Source organism: Misgurnus anguillicaudatus, chromosome 6 (assembly GCF_027580225.2).
Source record: "Misgurnus anguillicaudatus chromosome 6, ASM2758022v2, whole genome shotgun sequence".
Lineage (NCBI taxonomy): Eukaryota > Metazoa > Chordata > Actinopteri > Cypriniformes > Cobitidae > Misgurnus > Misgurnus anguillicaudatus.
Window position 1 is genome coordinate 22430896 of NC_073342.2, and position 23404 is coordinate 22454299.

Consider the following 23404-nt stretch of genomic DNA (forward strand, 5'->3'; position numbering starts at 1 on the left):
TGTGAACTAAAGGCAGGAACAATGCCGTACGAGGTGTGTCATAGTGATCTGTCATCACGACGACAAAGTTAACGTGTTAAATCTTTGATCACTGGTCTTATGCAGATCAACATTTGTGATGAAAACATGTTTGCTGACCTTTAAAGAAAAACACTGTACTAATGTCCAATGTTTCCAGTACTCACTGGATTACAAGAACAGCTGCATAAATGATTCATTACTTGTATTCAGAAATGTTTTACATTAACACTCTTTTTGAAGTAAGAGAAGCTAATATTCCAGACAATTATGCCATAATTTCTGGTGCCAAAAGCTACTCAAACGATCATTTAGGGTACTGGAAGAGGCTTTATTTTCATTGCGGAGGTTTAGATCACATGCCTGCCCGTTGCTCGTAAGACGGTTAGATCAAACAGCAGTTCATACCCAGCATGTTTGTATGGTAAAGATTCCATCTGAACAAGCCAACAAAATGTTAAAGTATTGTTAAATCAACAGTTGGGTTGCATTTCCCAAACGTTGGTTTATTAAAACAGACCTCCGGGTTGCTATGGCTTTATTTTTTATAAAAGGACAAATGGTGTTCGACAACCACAAAAATCACACGCCAATCACAATATAACACAATAGCGTCCAGCAGTATGTTGTGGGAAAGACTTCCAACTTCTTTTTTACAGGCTGCTTGGTAACTGCGCTACAAAACTCACACTTGGTTCATTTTTTATTTTTGGTTCTTTAGAGAGATGGACTTTTGGTCAGATTCGAACATACCTGTATAGCTATACCACAGCTTGATAAAAACTTCCTTTTACACAACTAAGCTATACATACAGATCTCTGCAGCCTGCATTAGTAAGACTGTTACAATAAGGTGTGTCTCACACAAACTAATTGTTGCTATTTTTGTCCAGGAGACAGCAAAATTGTTATTTACTCAGTGTCCGAATAAAACCAAAGGCTAGAAAACAAAACTAAACACTGCATTGGCGTTACAAAGTCCTTTTGTTAAACATTTAACAGACCAATCTTGGATCCTAACCAGAATGACTAAAACACATCTGTTGCCATGGTGTCACCCCATCTGCAAAGTTACAAGTCAATGTCAGATGAACATTTGTGGTTTCACTGCCCTGACATTATGTTCTCTCGCTGTAATCTTTTAAGGATTGCACACTAAAATTTAAACCATTAAGCCATTCCCAAAGGAAAACTGTGGGGCTCTTTTTAAGACGTTGGGTGCTTATTGGAGTTCTCAGCTTAGATTCAAAAGAATCACCTTAAAAATTAAAGTAATCTACCCTGTAAAAATTTCTTGTTGAACTTACATTTTTAAGTTTAATCAACTTGAATTTACAATTCATTTTAACTTTTAAGTTGCTATAAATAATAAAAAATAAAGTCGAAATAACTTAAAGGATTAGTCAATTTTCTTTAAAAAATCCAGATAATTTACTCACCACCATGTCATCCAAAATATTGATGTCTTTCTTTGTTCAGCCAAGAAGAAATTATGTTTTTTGAGGAAATCATTCCAGGATTTTTCTCGTTTTAATGGACTTTAAGGGACCCCAACACTTAACAGCTTTAATGCAGTTTAAAATTGCAGTTTCAACTGAGTTTCAAAGGACTCTAAACAATCCCAAACGAGGCATAAGGGTCTTATCTAGCAAAACGATTATCATGTTTGACAAGAAAAATAAATATATGCACTTTTAAGCCACAATTTCTCGTCTATCTCCGGTCGCCAGAGCGACCTCACGTAATTGCGTAGTGACGTAGAAAGGTCACGTGTTACATATATGAAACGCACATTTGTGGACCATTTTAAACAATAAACTGACACAAATACATTAATTATCTTTCGACATATAACAACGTCGGAACGATCCTCTTTTTCCACACTTGTAAACCCTGGGGCGTAGTTTCGCATTCGTCATCCGTGACCTCTTGACGCGATGACGTATTGTGTAAGGTCGCGCTGGCGCATCACAGGACCGGAGATAAACGAGAAGTTGCGCATATTTGTGCATATTTTTATCTCAAAAATGAGAATCGTTTCGCTAGTTAAGACCCTTATGTCTTGTTTTGGGATTGTTCAGAGTCTTTTAAAAAAAACGGTGGGGTCCATTAAACTCCATTAAAATGAGAAAAATCCTGGAAGGTTTCCTCAAAAAACATAATTTCTTCTTGCCTGAACAAAGAAAGACATCAACATTTTGGATGACATGGTGGTGAGCAAATTATCTGGATTTTTTTAAAGAAAATTGACTATTTTTAATCTTTAAGCTAACTCCTTAAGCTACTTAAGTAAACTCCTCACTAGTCAAGAAAGTTGAAATTAATTGTAAATTCAAGTCGATTAATCTCTTACTAATTTAAGTGCAACAAAGATTTTTTACAGTGTAGAAATAATAATAGACAAATCAACACAATCTCTTTGCAATTCATACGCATTTTATAAGGTGGCTAATTTGTATTAATTTGTACAACCATATTCGATTTTCTTTCCGCCTGATGTTGGGGTTAAGGGTTTCAGTATTGTTTTTTTCTGAATTATTGTATGTTTTTGTGTGATTTACATTGTACAAATTCATACAAATTAGTCAACTTGTAAAGAATACATACGAATTAGAGGTAGACCGATTAATCGGTTTTGCTGATTAATCGGCACCGATAGTTCATTGGAGGACCAATCGGCTATCGGCAAAAAATCCATGCCAATAGTTTTCCCGAGTGTGTCTGTTGCTTTATATCACTATAAAGTAATTAATTTGCTGAATATATGCTGCATTAGTAGAGAAACAACAGCAGGAACCTAAGTTTGTCGTCAACGCTGACCAGAGGTGTTAAGTAACAAAGTATAAATACTTCGTTGCCTTACTTAAGTCGAAATTTTGGGTATCTATACTTTACTGGAGTAATTATTTTTCAGCCAACTTTTTACTTCTACTTCTTACATTTTCACGCAATTATCTGTACTTTATACTCCTTACATTTTAAATAACCTTGTTACTCCTATTTCATTTTGGCTTATTTTCATTCTGGGTTGTCATCGTTAAAAAAACTGTCCAGAAAAATTGCGCCATCCGGATGAATGTGATTGTGGTTGGATGAGAAGTATAAACATATAGGCTACCATTCTGACACCCTATTGGTTTGTGATAATCACACATGACCCTATCACGTCACACTCCAGCAAGGAGGATATAGCCAGTGTTGGGGTACATTTAAAAAAATATATTTTTTGTTTGATGGCGCTGCGCTGATCGACCCACGGAAAACAAAAGTAGAGCTATCTCCTGTCGCGGTACTTTGATATCATACGCCATCCGTTTGCAATTGATGAACAGCTATATCCACAGGAAGACAACGCATTCTGTCTTTATATGGAAAAGAAAAGTCTAAAATAAAAACCGTGCATCACTTTCAGGTCAGTTCACATTCACAAGCCTGTGTAAATGTATGACACAACCAACTCATTTGTGTCATTTAAATAGTATAACAATGTACCAATTTATATTATATAACTTATCGGTATTTGAAAAAATCCATCAGAAGACCAATGAGATCAGACTGGACAAATGAGATTTTACAAAAAAAAGACAATTGTTGACATACAAGATGACTAAAGAGCTATAAAATGATTGTGGCCAGCATACAGTATCTTAAATAATTTGGTCTTGGAAGAAATTGGTAAGTTTATAATGAAATCTCTTTTGATTTCAGACGCCAATTTGAACACATTATTCTCTTCTAAAACTCTACAGTAGACATGCGAGATTACTGGGATTTGCTCTTCAAGGAAAAAGAAAAAAACACAAGACTTTACCAGAAGACTTCATTCGATCTGTCTTAGAGAAACAATAGGAATGGAAAAGAAAAATTTAAATTAGATCTCTTTCAGATGTGTTCAATGGCAAAGATTTGGTTTAAACATGTGGGCGTGCCATGCCAACTTTAAATTATTTTTAGTCATTATTTTATAAAAATTGTGGAGGGGGTTATAATTGCTAGCTTTGTATTTGGGGGGGGGGGTGGTTTATAGCAGGCATATGCAGCAATTTAAATGGGGAATAAATAGTAAATAAATAGTAAAGTGCCAGAGAAACCAGTCCCTGACCACTTGGTCTGGCACAAAGCCCTGAGGTTTGGAAATCTGATGATTCTGCTTAACAAGACCTTACTGGTTTCTACATATCTTCATCTCTTTATCCACATATCTTTTCATTTGGCAGATGCTTTATCTGTCTGTCAGTGCATTTACACATTTTATCACTGCAAGAATCGAAACCCAAAACCTTGCTGTACCAATTGACCTACAGGAACATTCAACATTTCTTACCCACCAAAACATTTCTCCATGTGGAATCATAACTTAAAGTTTTTTATTAGCTCAACATTTTGGTCCAAATTAAGCATGCTAATCTAATACCCACATGTGTTCAGTCTCTGGTTTGCCATAAAGAGAGCCAGATATAAATGTAAATGTGACCAGAGGGGTTTATAAATGCAAAACATTTGACTAGAGACAAACACATTGGATCTTCAATTTAGATCTCCAAAGTTTAAACACATTTTCAGAAATTATAAAACGTTTTGGAGTGAATGTGTAATGCCATTTTTTAAAACAGGAAAGCAAATGTGAGTCCCTAAAGATCTGTAACAAAACAAGCTTCAAACAAGGTTCATCCAAAGACCAGGCCAAAGCAAAGCATCTGCCCTTTTCTCTAAGGGCACCAGTGATCCACAATGCCTGGCCAACACAACCTTCCCATTCCTGCAGCTGTGGGAATGTGGTTTTCAATCGTAGCACTCCAACCACTTAGTCTTCCACCACCATCTCTCCCACTATTGAATAAACTCATCACAAATAAATTCATTTCCACAGAGGTGAAACACTGGCAAGATGCCTAATCCACCATCTGGCAACCCATAGATCAACCTTGGCCTGATGTCTAAAGTAATAAAAGTAGCAGTCAAACGATATGATCTTAATTTCTATGTCTTTCTATGTCGACAAAGCTCATTGGTTAATTGTTGAATGTCTATTTATAGGAGCTGATGCACAAAACAGTTACACAATAGCAAACGTAAGAATGTGTCATAATGCCTGTATGAAAATTGTATATACCAAGACAACCGGCCTCCACTAGTCCTACACGCAGACATAGACCCTATCATTATGCTTTACGCCTTGCAAAGCGGATGAACTGGCGACTGCTGGCTGTCAACAAGGCACTGAGCTGACTACCTCATGGATGGATAACAACAAGAAATTGCTGTCACACCGATTTGACACTGATAAGCACTATTCCAGACCTGAAACAACTGTTTATGTTATATTCAGACAGTCAGAATCAACTGTTTATCTTATATGCAAGCTAAGCATCTTAAGTAAGCACGTAAAGGGGCGGACTTTACAATAACAAACAATAAACAATAACTTTACAATAAACAATACTGGTGTGCATCTTGAGACAAAGCAATGGCACTGATATACGTATGTTAAAGGAAAACACCACCGTTTTCAATATTTTACTATGTTCTTACCTCAACGTAGATGAATTAATACATACCTTTTTTTTCAATGTGTGCACATTTAATCTTTTTAGAGCGCCTCGTGAATGTGTTCGCATTCCCATTCATTCCTTAGGATCCAAACAGGGATGAATTTAGAAGCAATTAAACACTGCCATGTTTTTTCCTATTTAAAGATTGTTACATGAGTAGTTACTAGGGGTGTCACGATTCTCCAAATCCTCGATTCGATTACATTTTCGATTCTGATGTCACGATTCAATTCGATTCTCGATTTTTAAATGAATTTTTTTAAGACAAAAAATTATATGCCTTTATTAGTGGTGCTTGCATTTATGCAAGGCATCACTATTATTATTATTATTATTATTATAGTTTCACATTAACATGCACATTGCGTGCTTTTCCTCGCATGGGGGTTTGTGGGCTTTACTTTACGCAAGAGAGCTTGTAGAGAGAGAATTCCTTCTTGCACGCAGATAGACTTAATGCGCGCGTCTTGGACTCCTATTATCTGAACTAAAACTGGTGCGTCATAAGCAGCTGCGCTTCTCTCTGTCTCACGTGCATGCGCATCTCGCATCTGTCCAAAGTCTAAACATAAACTAAAGTAATAATCCTTACGTATTTGTTAAGTTTTTATGCGTTTCATGCGAGCTGAGGCAAACTATATCTTTTGTTTAAAATATAACCCGCTGCATCTTGGCGGCTCTCTCGTGCACGTGCAGAGAGCTGCGCTCTGTCCGAAGGCAGATCACTAGGTAGTAATCCTGTTTATGATATGCATTTCAAGGAGTTGTAGCAATACATCCCTCGTGTTTAAAATATAAATCGCGTTCCGCTGGATGGATGTTTTTAAAGGCACTTCTGAGAGTTTATTTTCCCCCGCTTGGCAAGCCGACCGGACGTGACATGGGGGTGTGGCATCGACGATCCAATTTTTTAATTCGAAGTTCGAGGTTGTGGCTTAATTTCGATCGATTTCGATTTAAAATCGAAATCGTGACACCCTTAGTAGTTACACGAGTAAGTATGGTGGCACAAAATAAAACTTTTGTTTGGAGCCATAGGAATGAATGAGGCTACGCTAAATGCTAACACATTCACGAAGCGTTGCAAAAAGATTAAAAGTGCACATATTAAAAAAAGAGAGTTATCTATTAATTCATCTAAGTTGAGGTAAGAACATAGTAAAATATTGAAAACAGTGGTGTTTTCCTTTAAAGGGATAGTTCACACAAAAATGAAAATTTTGTCATTATTTAATTGCCCTCAAGTTGTTACAAACCTGTATAAATTTCTTTGTTTTGCTGAACACAGAGGAAGATATTTGTAATCAAGCAGAAAACTGGAGCACCATTGGCTTACATAGTAGGCACTGTAAGAAAAATACTATGGAAGTCAATGGTGCTCAAAAGCACCTTGGTTTTAAAATAGCTTTTTGTATTTTGTAACAACTTAATAGTGTGTAAATGATGACAAAATTTTTATTTTTGGGTAAACTATCCCTTTAAGATATGTCAGTGCAAGGTGTTTTAAATTAGGCAGCTCAAACATGCATTTTAGTCTGGGACTAGGATAAGCCCTGTCCGGGAAACCGCCCCAAAGACATTTGTTTTTAAATTAGAGCAGGAGGGAGTGCTTTAAACTTTCGAGTGTTTTCTATATAAATGTGCTAAGAAAATTAAGATATATTAGATATACATATACACAGATATACAAGTAAAATATTGAAAAACAGTGGTGTTTTCCTTAAAAAAAAGCAAATTTTGTCATTATTTAATTACCCTCAAGTTGTTACAAACCTGTATACATTTCTTTGTTTTGCTGAACACAAAAAGATATTTGCAATCAAGCAGAAAACTGGAGCGCCATTGGCTTCCATAGTAGGTACTATAAGAGAAATACTATGGAAGTCAATGGTGCTCAAAAACAATTTGGTTTTAAAATAGCTTTTTGTATTTTGTATCAACCTAATAGCGTGTAAATGATGACAATTTTCTTTTTTGGGTGAACTATCCCTTTAAGATATGTCAGTGCAAGGTGTTTTTAAATTAAGGCAGCTCAAACATGCATTTTAGTCTGGGACTAAGCCCTGTCCAGGAAACCGCCCCAAAGACATTTGTTTTTAAATTAGAGCAGGAGGGAGTGCTTTAAACTTTTGAGTGCTTTCTATAAAAATTAAGAGACTGTAACTTTCACATAGTCATTTAGCCAAAGGAATTCGACACGGACGCCAGCTAATGCTTGTGGAGGACAACTGCAATGCATTTCTAATACACCTTTACAATGACGATAGTCACCAAATCACTATACTGCCTTGAGAAATATACATTTACATTTCTCAATGTCTACACTAAAACCACAACAGACAGTGACTGTGTAGGAAAACAAGACAATCACGGGCCAAGGGGGACGGTGACATGGGCGGGAATAAGCTGCATGCCAGCGTCTTGGGTATTAACACCCCACGTAAACTCACAACCAGGTGACTGGGGGATAAAGAACTGGATCAACAAAACTAATGCTGAGTGATGCATGAGTATTAAGACACTCCCACCGTGTATGGTGTCATACTACACACGAAAGCTCATTCAACTGGATTTACTCTCTCCCTCTGGCGTTGCGCTAATCGCAGTGTTGTGGTTTTTCTGCTGAGGCTCTGTGGTCGTCTTCTCCTCCCTCTCTCAGGAAACTCAGAGTCTCTCTCTCTTTTCGCCGTGTATATAAGAAAGTGGTGAGTAGGCTGTTCGGCACTCGGGGAGAAACTATCCAAGCGTATTGCAAATGCAGAGAGGTATGTGATTCGGCATCGGCGTGGGATCTACAGGTGAGTGGGCTCTTGTTGTGCTATATATACACACACAGATCATGTGACGCTGCTGAGGTCTGCTATGAAAACAATGCGAGTGGTATTAATAGGCACATTTTATCTTCTTATAGTACTTTTAAAATAGTAACTGAGTGTGCTTTCTATCGCAGGCATCTTTTCTAGTAAATGTTTTTGAATGGCTATAGCTACAGTATTAAAGCATGATGAGTGCTAACCTGTAAATGAGTATGTCTGGGTGGATGTTTACATTTCGAAAAATATGTCTTGTTGAGTTTTATTCCCAGGGAACGCACATATGGATAAAAATGTGTATAAATTGAAGTCGCTTTCGAAAAAAGCACAGCCAAATGTAAATGTAAATGAATTCTTGTCCTTATCAATAGGCACCAGAGATCTATACATGGACTTTCAAAGGACTATGAGTTTATAACTAATGGGTTTCATGACTATTATAAATTTGAAAATGGCAAGGCAAGACATCACCTCAACTGTTTGAGAGGAAAACCGAATTAAATAACTTAATTATCCCATTCTAAATTTAGGCAGACCTCAAAGGAGGTTCCATTTAAAGATTTACCGTCAGTAAATGTGCCAAAGCAGCGTTAAAGTCTTTGAACGGTGGCTCTGTAAATATTTTGAAGGGACTTAATCAGAGGGAAGGGTTAGCTGATGAGATAACGTATTTCCGTATCAAAATCTTCTCCGGGAAGGTGGCCAATATGCTCCCACACTAAAGATATGTAAGCCGGCAGCCAAGTGTTATGCTGCTGTCATCTATTCAACTTTAATGTCTGCAGGCGGATCATCAAATATATATTGTCATATAAAAAGTTAACACCTTAGTTAACTTCAAATTTCAAGGACTTTCCAGGTCCAATACCCTTAAATTCAAGGACTAAATGTGGAGACAAATTTCAAGTGAGAGCAAGATTACATTGCGTTACATTTAAAGATACACGGTTACAGTTCCCTTTCGGGGGTATATCAAATTCAACCAATGGTGAGGCTTAACGACAAAGACAGGGTGACGCAGAAGCCGGGAAGTATATCGCTATCTGAAATATTGCCAAAGACAGCGTTACTGGGACGCAGGAAGTATGGCAAGGGAGACGCAGCGCCTCGTTCCCTTCTCAGGGAACAACAGTAACATACGTAATCCGAGACGTTTTCATGTGTCAAACACAACTATGCAAAAAAGCATTTTGGTATCAACATTCGCATACAGAAGATATAAGCATTTAAACGAACAGTTTAGCACGTGTCCTTAAAACGTCTATAATTTTTATGATATTATCCTACACTACACAGGAAATTATATGGAATTTTTCAGAAAACTTCTTGCATAAAATAGATTCAAGCACTTTCAATGACCTGTATCTATGCATATTTTCAAAAACTTCCCAGGGCCTTGAATTTTTTCCCCAGATTCACAAACTTTCAAGGATTTCAAGGACCCGTGAATTTCAAGGACCCCCCAAAATAGTCTACCTCAACCTAAAAATAAGCTAAAACTGTGTATGTTTGGGTTACATGGTGATGAAGATCCTATTTTGGGCATGTTTGCCTTTCAAGCATCAAAGGCAACAATAAGTTAAACTTCTTATCTGTGATCTTGCAAAAAAGAGAAAAGATCAAAGAGAAATTAAAGCAATGCCTGCCATGGAAAATCATCTCATTTCATTTGAGACCAAACAAAAGATTAAACATGCATGAAAGAAGAGTCACATCATCCAGAGCTAATAAATCACAAATCTCCTCGGGAACTATGTGGTTCCCATTTTGCCATTCGAGAAACCTCTCTGTCTCCTGTTGTAAATGTAGCTCGGTCGTATTTATGTTTCCAATTTGGATCGAATTTTCATTTGGATGGAACGGAACGAAGGCGCATCAGCGTGTCACCGTCAGGTCGACTCCATGCCTTTTGTGGTTTCTCTGAACCCATTGCCTGAAAGTTTTCTACAAAAACCACTTTCACTATCCCACATGTATCTTAATTATTGCCAGAGAGGGCTGAGGGTTTGGGGGAGCTCGAAGATAAATAAATCTACAGTATCTGAAAACCATACAGGCATATATCCTCAATTCTTTATGGTTATGTAAGTTCTCATGCCTCAGTGTTTTCGATTTATGGCTAAACCGTAATGATACACGGAAAGTTTTATTCATCCCCCCCACACTTTTCTCAAATACTGCACATTATCACATGAGAGCTCCTTCCTCCTCTCCATATTTAAAAACCTTTGTTTGAAAAATGTCTTTTGGATTCAAGTTTCTTTTATAAACATGCATTTACCCAAAGTGACTGATTTATGGTTCATTCAAAATATACATTTTATCAGTTTGCGTGTTTCCTGGGAATCAAATCCATGATCTTGGCAATTATAGTGTTATGCTCTACCAGCGGAGACATTGAAACTGAAAGAAGTTTGGTCACGGTGTTAAAGCCAAAGTTAATAAATCAATCTGTATCATTTTTCTTTTTTAAACAAAACAACGTCAGTTTAACAAACATTTGTTTCCCCAAAATTTCCCTGTTCTTTCATTAGTGGGCCAAACAAATAGCCCCCCAAATGACATTACTGCTTGACCGGTCATGGCACACAAACAAAAAGTGATGCTTTGAAAACACCACCTATTTTTAATCAAACTAGGACATGTTTTTATACAATTTTAACATGAAACAAAACAACACATCTATACACAACCTATGCAAGGTAGACAAACACCACGAAGAATAGTCCAATAAATCTATGATGCTTAATGCAAAGCAGTGGTCTTATTATGCAGGAAGTGGTTTAATTTTCCCCCTCATGGCACGGACCCGGCGCCAGTACTAAGGGGGAAAAAAGACCCGGTACTTCCAGACATAATCTTTCCACTCAATAAAACAACCACCAAGGGGCTCCACGATTTGCTTTCATCCACAACATTTCACGCTGTTCCTCGTTTTTTTCAACCTCAGATTAAGCACATGACTGGCATTTATGACATACAAATACAAGTTATTATTACCAGGGTTACTGAGGATTGATTCCATGCCTTGTGGCGACAGCAAGCCTCGTGATTATCTGACCTGACAGGACATCCTGTGACATTTTAAAGTGACCTTAAAGCAACACCAAAGAGTTTTTTTTTACCTTAAAATAACGTTTCCACAAAAGTTTCAGTCATTCATCCACTCGAAACCGGCTGAACGGCACTTTCACATTCGCTTTGCAGCCCTCTATCGGCCAAAACCGCACTAAAGAAGTTTCCAACCGTCGGGTCGCGGTCCTGTAGTTCGAGTGAAAACTACAAAAACTTGCTTTACGGCAGACCTACAGTCCAATCAGAGCCAGCTATGTTGCAATATTTATGACAGTGGTAATGGACAATTTTCGCTTCTAACCTGTAGGGGGAGCAAAGAGCAAAAACTCTTTAGTGTTGCTTTAAGTTATTCCTTTATTTAAAATATTTCTTAAAAGAAAAAGTAAATGTCTGTTTTTAGCTGTTTTATTAGCATTCCTGAAAGGGACACTAATTGTACCTGCTGTGTTGATTAAATCTTAACTCTTTCCACGCCATTGACGAGTTATCTCGTCAATTAAAGGGACACTAATCAAGGACTTTGCTGCTGTAACATGGCTGCAGGAGGCGCAAGGATATTACGCAGCAGCCGAAAGTAGTCCCCTTGGTTACTTTCAATAGCAGACGACTATTTTCGGGCACTGCGTAATATCATTGTGCCTGCTGCAGCCATGTTACGGCAGCAAAGTCCTTGATTATTACGCCAGAATGAGAGTATAGTTCCTAGACATATCTGCCTAGAAAATTGCAATTTAATTTTTTGTCAGTCTTAGTACACGATGTAACTACAGAAGAGTCAAGTTTTAAATAGGACAAATATCGAAACTCTTTGGGTTTTTATTAGCGCGATGCTAATGGTCTAATCAGAGTTAATGGATTATGCTAAGCTTAGCTATGCTAAAAGTGGTAGCGCCAGACCTGGAGATCAGCTGAATGGATTCCAAAACGGTAAAAATCAAATGTTTAACTCTAGGGGAGCTGGAAAATGAGCATATTTTTTTTTTTTTAAATGGAGTGTCACTTTAGCAGAAAACATTTGCCTGAAAAAAACGTGTTCCTAATGAGTTTTTATGGTAATCTGTAATACCGTGAGTATCCACTCTTTCCCAATTTATAAAAAACTGAAGCAAAAAAAAAATATTGCTTAATTTTACACTCTGTGTATGTTTTGATAATCATTCTAAATCTGATCTTTAACAAAATTGCTTCACAAAAATGCAATTATTTCATCTTTTTGCTCAAAAATTTGAACAAAATTACAAAATATTTCAGAGTTTATAAACAGAGAAAAAATAAAGATAGGATGAAAGCTTTTTTCCGGTTTGTTGTTTGTTTGAAAGCAGAGGGTCTGTTCTTTCATTTGATATATTTGTATGTTTATATATTTTTAGAAGAAAATTTCCTGGGAGGGTTTTGTGAAACTTTTGTGAAAATCACAAAAATGCTGGCGGGCAACTTTACAAAAAAAGCTGGCGGGGAATGAGTTAAAAGGGTTTACATCATTCAAATTACTAAAATCTCAGCTTTCCAAAAATATGTGACATCATGTTTAGCTTTTGTTTTTGATTTGTTGTATGTCATGAAGTTTTCTGTCAAATAATACAGTGTTCCTCCCACGGTACATTGAACTTTATAGACCCCTTAAAGTTTCAATGTACCGTGGGAGGAACACTGCATTATTTAGTTAGTCTCCCAGCTGTCAAGTACCATGTAAACCAGCAAGACCAGCCTGAGAACAGCTACAACAACAACAAATTTCCTTGGCCTAAGCTGTTTTTACAGCAAGGAATGAAATAATAAAACCTCACATGTGAGTTTTACAATACATAGGTATAATGACTGGCATCACAATATACAGTATTGACCGTAGTTTGTTGAAACATACATGTAAACGCATGTGTGGTGGTTTAAGCTAATTTGTCTTGAAATGCTTTAGCATGCAGATAGGATAACTGGCGAGGGCAGCTGTGATTATGGGTAGGTGGGCGCCACACTGGTGAGTATGTGGCTGGATTTGGTCATTACTCAGTGGTTTACTGCTCGTGTGACTGCAACTCCCAAAGTAACAACTGACTCATCATAAAACCAGACAGGATCACAAAATATTGTGTTTTGTTGACTTCTCCCTACATTTAACTTAAGGATTAGGGCCAGGGATTTTCACATCTATCTTAAAACAAGCACTATATCTAGGTCATTCACCATTATGTAAGTAGCTACTATTATGATGTGTGTTTTTGGCTAAAAATAATGTGTATTTATAGGGTGAGCAAAAATCAAACAGTGGCAATGGCAACACGTCACATATCAAGCTGATAAGGTTCATAATTTGCTGTGACCTCTGACTTTGCAGATCATTCCTGCAGGTACAATTAAACAAAAAAGTTTTTTTTGTTTTAGTATGAATATGTTAGCCTTAAGTATATTTTATTAACCAGCATGCTCTAAACATGAACAAAATTTGCATTTAAAAAATAAAAACATTCAAAACTTTTTTATGACATCATTCTGCACTTCAGCTTTAGGGCTGTCACAATGATTAAATAATCGTTTCATCGCGATTGTTTGACCTCATCGATGATTTCAGATCACCGCAATGATTGCACATCCCTCTAAAAAACACAAGGGGGAGCTGCCGCGCTTGTATAAATGAGAAATTATCAGATTACTTTTAAATATGTGTTATGTGTTTTAATATTTACCTCCAGGTAAACCTTGCAAAATATTTAATTGAAATAATCACAGCAATGTGTGAAAATTATTTCATAAACAAACAAACAAAATATATGAGAATTAAATTTTTAAAGCAATAAAACAGACAATTAATCTTCATAATCGTCACAATTTATTAGAAAATTAACCGTCAGCCAAATTTTATAACCGTAACAGCCCTATTCAGCTTGTCATCAGATTCCAGGCTGTGAGATGAACTAAACGCAATTGACCATTTTAAAAAGGGGAGGAGCTAGTTTATGTGCCCCAACTTCCTGTTTCAGTGGACAGTACATCAACAAATTGAATAATGCTGCTCATTTCAAGGCCCATTACTGGGTCTTTATAACTGTCCTGCATGCATGCAAACACTACTGATTTTTATATCCACCAGATTTGATTACTATGTTGTTACTCTGTTAACCAATCACATTTCTTCTCACAGGATGATTGACAGTTGCCTGTGCTGAGTCACATAGCAGAATGCCCGGTGTGCCCTGCGGGGCCTTGCAACACCACACTGCGCCTGTAGCCTGTGCGATCATCTGCTCCTGGCTTTTGATCCTGGTCCATCCTGCCATTTGCCAAAAACCTGCAAAGCTGCCTTTGGTGGGCCGCAAGCCTTTCCTGGCAGCCTGGAATGCCCCGCTGGACATGTGTACGCTGAAGTACAATATCAACGTCAGCCTTGATCTTTTCCACATCAGCGGAAGTCCACGGGCAGTCCACACGGGTCAGAATGTCACCATTTTCTATGCCAACCGTCTGGGCCACTACCCTTTCTACAACGAACAGGGCGTTCCCATCAACGGAGGCCTACCTCAAAACTGCAGCCTTGAAGCGCATCTTCGCAAAGCCCGAGAAGACATAACGCACTTTATACCTTCGGAAGACTTCCGTGGCCTGGCTGTAATCGACTGGGAATTCTGGAGACCGCAATGGAGTCGAAACTGGCACAAGAAGGACATTTATCGGCAGCGTTCGCGTGAGCTTATTGAACAGGCCTACGTTAATGTAACCGAAGACCAGGTGGAGGAACTTGCCCGCTTGCGCTTCGAAAAGAGTGCCAAGGAGTTCATGCGGGACACTCTGCAGCTCGGCACACAAACCCGTCCGCAAGGCCTCTGGGGTTTCTACCTGTACCCCGACTGCCACAATTACAACGTGCATGCGCACGACTACAACGGCACGTGCCCTGAACAGGAGACCTTTCGTAATGACCAGCTGGATTGGCTGTGGAACAGTAGCACTGCTCTTTTTCCTGCCCTGGCTATACGCAAGGGTCACACGGACAGCATTCGCAACCTGCACTTTTCAAAAAATAGGGTGCTGGAGTCGTTGAGGCTGGCCTCCAATACCTCACTGCCCTATGACCTGCCTACATATGTATATACACGCCTGGGATACAGGGATGACGCTATGGCATTTCTGACCCACGTAAGCACGTGCTTACAACAAATAATAAAACAATGCAGATTTTAAGTTTCTTTTTCTGACCTTTAAGCCTTTAACAAGGTTTTTTTAACATAATATTTTAGATGAACCTCCAGATATATTATAGATCAATTCTATAGCTGAATTAGATTAGATTAATATATATAATATAATATTGTATATTCTCATACAAAATAAAATATTTTTTTTGCATAATATATAAGTTTGTGCTGTGTGTAATTATGATGTATTTATAAATACACACACATTCATGTACGTTTTTAAGAAAAATGTACATGTATATATGTGTGTGTGTGTGTGTGTGTTGCATTTTTAAACATATATTATGTATATTTAAACACAGACACATACACATCTATATATAAAATAAATAAATAAATAAATATAAATAAATTATATATATATATATATATATATATATATATATATATATATATATATATATATATATATATATATATATATATATATATATATATATATATATATATTTATAAATAAATGTAATGTGTTGTGCCATTTTAATGCAATATATATATATATATATATATATATATATATATATATACACATACATACATGTAAATGTTTCTTAAAAACATAAATGAATGTGTGTGTATTTATATATACGTCATAATTACACAGGGCACAAACTCATATATTATGCAAAAAATTACTTTTATTTTGTATGAGATTAATCTAGATTAATCTATGCCCAGCACTAATATATATATATATATATATATATATATATATATATATATTAAAATGTTTATATTTGCTATTCACTGCTCCTGTAGTTCAGATTGTGGAGCACTACATGAACAGCTCAAAGGTCATGGGTTCGATCCTTATGAAAAAACATACTGATAAAATGTATAGCTTGATTTTATGCCAAATGCATAAATGTAAAAATAATATTGTTTCTCATTCTTTAATGGGTCTTGGTATATAATCTAAAAGAGCTCCATCTTGTGGTCCAACAGCACAATAGACTCACTTGTCACAAACTGATTTTATATTACAGTACAAGCTGATTATATCCCTAGATGTTATTCATTCATTCATTTTATTGTTCATTTTCATTTCACAGAACGATTTAATACATACAATAGGAGAAAGTGCTGCTCTGGGTGCTGCAGGTTTTGTCATTTGGGGTGATCTCAACCTTACGTCCTCAAGGGTGAGTTTTTTAAAATACATTTATTTATACTGTATAAACCAGTGTTTCTCAACAGGGGGTATGCGGACATTTAGTGGTCCGTGGCGTAATTGCAGGGGGTTTATAAAATCATTAAAAATATATATTTTTAATTATCTCACATTATTTTTTGTTTTATTGAATATAATATTTTTTTGTATTACTAAAACCAAAATTAAGGTTGAAATACAATTGTTACATATTGTTTTAAATGACCTCATGTGTGTTTTTATTTTTGCCAAAGTGCAAATTTTACATTAAACAAAACATTCATCTTAATTTAAGAGAATGTTGTACCAGAGAATTGGTTGTATATGAAGCATTTGTGGTGTAATTTTAATGCAGTAGAAATACATTTTAGTATTAAAGAAGTGTAAATTAAAAAAAAGAAAGTAAATTTCAAATGGACGTTGTTAAAATATTAATCTCAGATTGGACATTAATGGACATTTTAATTCACAGGATGCAGTAAAACATAAAATTGACAATGTTGTGTGTAATGTGTTGTGCCATTTTAATGCAATCAAATTATATGGCTTAATGCAATTCTTGTTGCCAGTCATTAAAAATATTACTTACTTAAATTGTATTCACTTATATTGCATTCATAGGTTTTACCTGTGAAAATCATTGTGATTGGAAAAAAATACTGGATGGCGGGTGAGAACAGGGGTATGGGGGTCCATGAGGCTGGTTTCAGATATTATGGGGGTCCAACACTCCAAAAAGGTTGAGAAACACTGGTATAAACTACCATATAGTTTATATTCTTCCATATTTTATAATGCTGAACTCATCAAAACTGTAAAAATGCACAAATGTAACTACAAAATAATAATAAAAACTGTAATATTTTAGCATATTCAAAGTATTCTCCCTTGGTCCTGAATGTTATTAACCAGCGTCTTTTGAAAGTAAAGAAATTATATAAAATTATACAAAGTGCATTATGTTGAAATTAAAGCAAAAAAAAAAAAAAAGCAGATCGGAAAAACTGAAACTCCAAAATTATATCCTAAGAAAAATTAAGTATCATTTCTCTGTACAGCAAGGCACCAATGAGAGTCAATGAGATAATATGACATTGCTACACTGTCAGAAATTAAGAAATTAAAATAGAAAAAAAGATTAAAAAATTGACCTAAGCTGTCACTTGGGCAGTAGCCTACCCTTTAAAAAATGTCCTAATAGTGGAAGTACCAGAAAGATAGGTTAAATTGGGCCGGAGCACAGCTCCGCCTCCTCGGGTCCACAACACACCTTGCCGGAGCTCCGGTCCGTCTCCTTCAGCAACAGGGTTTGGTAAAATATAAAGTGTATAAAGTGTGCACAAATGCCAACAAATTATTTCTAAAAGTAGCAATATTTTAAAGAGATAAATGTGGTATAAAGAAAGACATGAGAAAAGTAGAGGTATGCAAAAGAGCACAGTTCAGATATTGTTAATTCAAGCGGTTTTATACACCTTTCAGCTTTGTTTGAATTGACAAGCATTTTATTAGGCACTGTCAAAACATTTTATGATTGATTTACTGATTTATTACAGAAACTTGTTGTCAGAAGCAAAGCTATTGTACTAAGCATCTTTATATGTATGTTTTAAATTTAAAAGTGTTGTAAAAATATATGAGTATTCTCTTATATTAAGAATAACAATATGATACATTTATATTGCGCTAAAATTATTTTGCCATATAAATTATTCTCAACCACCACCAATAAAGTTTTAACATTATTCTTTAGGAAAAAAACGGCGTTCAAACCCGTGGAGCGAACAAGAAAACATATGTTTATATGCTCATTCGGCATATCATATGATATTTTTTATTTAGTTTTACAGTTTTAAAAGTGGCAAAAAAAAGTTCTTAAAATCTAACTGGTCTCTGTAAATATAACTGCAGATGACAGCAGATTAGATTCAGTTCACCTACTAAGAAATAGGAGAAGCGATGATTTGTGATTGATTGGGGCTAATAGAATGACGGTCTGCCACACTCAAAATACACCAAACCAAATGAGCACTTTATATTACACTAAAGCAACACACAATGTGCAAGTCATGACCATGGCCGGGTTTCCCAAAAGCATCGTAAGGCTAAGTAGATCGTAAAAACGATCGTACGAATCATCTTAGAATTACGGGCTGTTTCCCAAAAGCTTCGTAACGTAAGTTGAACTTGAAAATCATCGTAGATCTACGAATGCTCTGGAGTAATCGTTCATTCATAAGTGCTTTTGGGAAACCGGGCCCAGGCCTTGACGCTTTGTGTGTTCGACTTTAAATGGTGGGGCGCTGACTGGTCGGCGTTTGACATCAGAGTACCGCGAGAGCAAAGGTAAAGTCGGACCATTTGTAACATTTCGACTTGCTCTCGCGGTACTTTGATGTCTTCGGTGCCGAACTGTCTGCGCAGCGCCACAAAGAAACGCCCTTTGACTCTTTACAGCAGAGTACCAGCAACATGAGAAGTGGTGGCACGCAAAAGGAAGTGAAGGTACGCAGTACGCTAAAATATAAAGTGTCTGTACTGCGAGCACTGGTCTAGTTATTTACATCGTGTGTTGCTCTTTCACCATTGTGCACCCGCGCACTCGCTCTGTAGTTTGTAGCTCGCGCTCCTAATTTTAGTTATAGAAATTCATTTAAAATAACTTACAGCGTAGTAGGCCTAGATTTGCGTTTAAACAAAGCAACTGCAAGGTTTTCTTTTGATTCGCTCGCTGAGAGGAGATTAGAATTGGGGGTTGGCAAAGAATTGGCAGACCTGGGGGTGGGTGGTTTTTAATTTCTTGACTTTCTGTGTCAGTGGTAGCTGCTACTAGACGCATTACATTTTGGAATGAACTTCCTTCATGTCGTTTTATTTATACACTGTAAAAAATATTTTCTGAATTTGTAAGTAAAGTTAGCATTAAATATGTATTACAATTTTAAATGATTTTTTGCTTTTATTATAATTATAACTTAAATAACTGTAAAAATATTATGTGTAATTTTTAATGTGTAATATTAAAAATAATATTACACATTTTTTTATCAAAAAGACAAATAACTTGATTCTCATTAATAATAGGCATGGAAAACAAACTTCTAATTTTCAAACCCTCATACAGCTTGTGCCTATCTGCGTTGAACTTGAGAGCGCTTTAAGCGTTTATTGTGTCTTTCAGCACATTACATATATGACCCATTCTGTCTAAATGAGTGGGATGTTTTCAAATACCCTATTAATTAAACATCTAATACGTTTTCTGAGAGTGAAATGATTAATACTAAGATGCATGTCATGTCTGACATCTTGGTTTCGGTTTAAAAACATGCAGGAATTTGAAAATAAAATCCGGAACGTGCTTGATGTTTAAAAAGTTATTAAGAGAGATAAAGTTCGGGACTGATTTATGTTAAAAAGTTATTAAGATCAACAAGACTCGTACTGACTGACAGATCCGAAACCAACGCACAGACACGCAAGTACCTGCAGACAGAATAGTAAAAAAATCTGTTTTGGCAAGAATTTACGAAAGCATATTAAGCATTACAAAAAACTTGTTAAGCTCATTATTAAATATGTCCATAGCCTACAGCGTTTGCGCGAACAGAACGAATTGTTTAAAAAAAAACTCTCTCATTAATCTTCATCTAAATTAGTAAATAATCAGATATTCGTTTATAATTTTAAATAACAGTATTCTCTATTATTTAAAGTCAGTTTTAGTTCAAAACAAGCAAAATTATTTTAAACAAGGTAATTAGAAAGTTGTAATTCAAATGTTTCAGCTGTTATTTACTAACTTTTTTATGTTAATTGCAATTCATGTCATAATAATCTTCAGTATACATTTTGCTTTTAAAATGTTACATTTTCATATTTTTATCTATTTACTTGTTTATTTTATATTCACCTAGATTGACAATGAAGCTGGCTTTAACTTGAAGTAATTTAAAGATCATCTGTGACCGAAGTCACGGAGACACGGAGTTATTAACGAATATTTTATTATCAGAGTGCAGCATTTTATCAAGGTTTTCTGGTCTTGTGTAATTAAATAAAACAAAAAAACTAAAATGGTAATTTTTTACAGTTGGATTAAAAGAAGCTTGATATTAGGAGCGTTTTAAAACTAATTCCAAAACATCTCGAGTTTCTAAATAAGGGACGCGCAGAAAATGTCATTCATTCATGTAATTTTATAGATTACACTCATTCACTTAACACACATATTATGCGTGCTTTAAGGGCTTTATAATTTAGCTGTAAACACTTGATTATGTCTGGCCGAATATTTTTTCTGCTATTCGGATGAATTCGTTATTCGTTTTAAAGCCATTATCCGTGCCCTTGCGAATAACGTATTCGGCTTCGGGCACATCCCTAATATATATATTTATTTATTTATGTTTGACGAATGCTTATCAGTACATACTTTTTGGTTTCTTCAACTTTAAAGATGAATATTCTCCTTTAGAGATGGGGAATTTTTTGCAATCACGAAAAAACAAAGAACGGCACACTGCTACTATAGCTCTCAATATTTATTATTTAAAAGACAACGCTTCGACCAAAACGTTGTCTTTTAAACAATAAACATCGAGAGCCACAGCAGCAGTGCGCCGCTCCTCGTTCCCTCGTGATTTAGTGTTTTTGTGATCGAGCACCTGTCTCATAATATTTTTGGATGTGCACACTTCTTATTCAATTTTTTGCAATAGCACATTATATTCAAAATTTTGAGCTCATAAAAAAAGATTTTTCGCTTATTGAAATGACATGTTTATGTTTTTATGCACGTTTAGATTTGGTGCAATTTCCCAAAAGCTTATAATTAGGAAATACACACAACACGCTTAACTTATATTTTCTTATATTTCTACTTATATTCCTACTGTTCAGTAATGCAGAAAAGCGCAACACAACCATGTTAAGCTATTAAAACGTTCAGATGCAAAAATGAACTAAATGTAAAATTAGATAAATTAGTTAATGATATTGCGTAAATGCGCTCGGTCTCTTCAAAGGTCTTCGCGAGTTATTTTGTTATAAGACAGTTATCATATATCACGTCTCTTCAACTGTAAGTACACGGAAAAAAATAAGACAAATGATGCGCGTTTGAGTCGAAATTTTATGAAGAATATGTCACTGTTTATGTAACAGGCAAAGAAAACTTCACCAACGAAATGTTTGCCAAAAAAGCGTGCATTTGTATGACATCAAAGAGTGTCTCCTAAACACAGAAAATCCGTGTCATGTTACTTCAATATCATACAGTATACGCTCAGCATGAAGTCAAGCACACAAATTGTCGTCAGTATGGCCTACATGAAACACGACTGCCATCTACAGGTTTTTGTATTTCCTGCATCCCCCACCGAACCCCCCTTCTGCGGGATCTCGCAGAATTTCGGAAGTACTCGCGGCATTCTGCTCTCAAAGACGCGCATTTTTAAGGGCCACATCTGTATGTACCATTTTGGTACAGATTTGTATATATTTGGTAGCAATATGTACCTTTGTGGTACTAATATACCCACCTTTGAGGTACTATGCACTTTTTGGTATGTACTGCTGAGGTAATATAAACTCCTTATGCATACTTTTTGAAAGGGTACCGCCCCAGTGACAGCTAAAATGACCAATTTTTGATAGTTTTTCTGACAGTGTAATGAAAATTCATACTGATTTTGTTTTTTAACAGGTTCAATTAAAGTTAGCCCTAAAAAAAAAAGTTAGCCCTAATTCCCACATCCTGTTTGAACTTTATTTTTACTTTAAATTTGTTTCCCCAGCACAACTGTTCCAAAGTGAAGGCCTTTCTGAACCACAGACTGGGTCAGTACATCACTAATGTTACCCGGGCAGCAGAAGTCTGTAGCGACTACCTGTGTCAGTCCAACGGACGCTGCGTCCGTCGAGACCCAGAGGAGCCGCACTATCTACACTTGAGCCGCGGGAGCTACCGGATCCACTCCAACCGGAACGGCACATTTACTGTGACCGGCGGACCCTCACAGCGTGACCTCAACATGCTGACCAAGAGGTTTCGCTGTCACTGCTACCAGGGGTACCAGAGTGACCGCTGCGACAGCATAGAGCCAGTAGAGAAAGAAGAAGACAATATGATAAAGGAGGACATGGAGGAGGTGTGGGAGGAGAAACCGGAGGAGCCTGAGGAGACGAGGGATACGGCTGTGCCTTTAGAAAAAGCCTTCCTTTTGACGGTTTTACTCCTTTTGTTGAACTTAGCTTTAATTTAAAGGGACACTCCACTTTTTTGTGAAAGGATGCTGGTTTTCCAGCGCCCATAGAGTTGAACATTTGATTCTTACCGTTTTGAAATCCATTCAGCTGATCTCCGGGTCTGGCGCTAGCACTTTTAGCATAGCTTAGCACAATCCATTGAATCAGATTAGACCATTAGCATTGCGCTAAAAAATAACCAAAGAGTTTTGATATTTTTCCTATTTAAAACTTGACTCTTCTGTAGTTACATCTTGTACTAAGACCGACAAAAGTTGTGATTTTCTAGGCAGATATGTCTAGGAACTATACTCTCAAACTGGCATAATAATCAGTGACTTTGCTGATGTAACATGGCTG

The 23404-nt window shown here is 36.3% G+C and overlaps 2 protein-coding genes across 2 annotated transcripts in view; one reads left to right on the forward strand and one right to left on the reverse strand.

The window, feature by feature from the left end:
• Nucleotides 1-23404, reverse strand: part of wasla (WASP like actin nucleation promoting factor a) — a 103597-nt gene that overhangs the window by 76575 nt on the left and 3618 nt on the right. The gene's annotated exons all lie outside the window — the stretch shown is intronic.
• On the forward strand, nt 7974-23380 carry hyal4 (hyaluronidase 4). Its single transcript, XM_055193266.2, has 4 exons — nt 7974-8368; nt 14595-15586; nt 16698-16787; nt 22594-23380. Exons 2-4 carry the CDS (start codon nt 14633-14635, stop codon nt 23059-23061), a joined length of 1512 nt encoding a protein of 503 aa, XP_055049241.2. The 5' UTR covers nt 7974-8368; nt 14595-14632; the 3' UTR covers nt 23062-23380.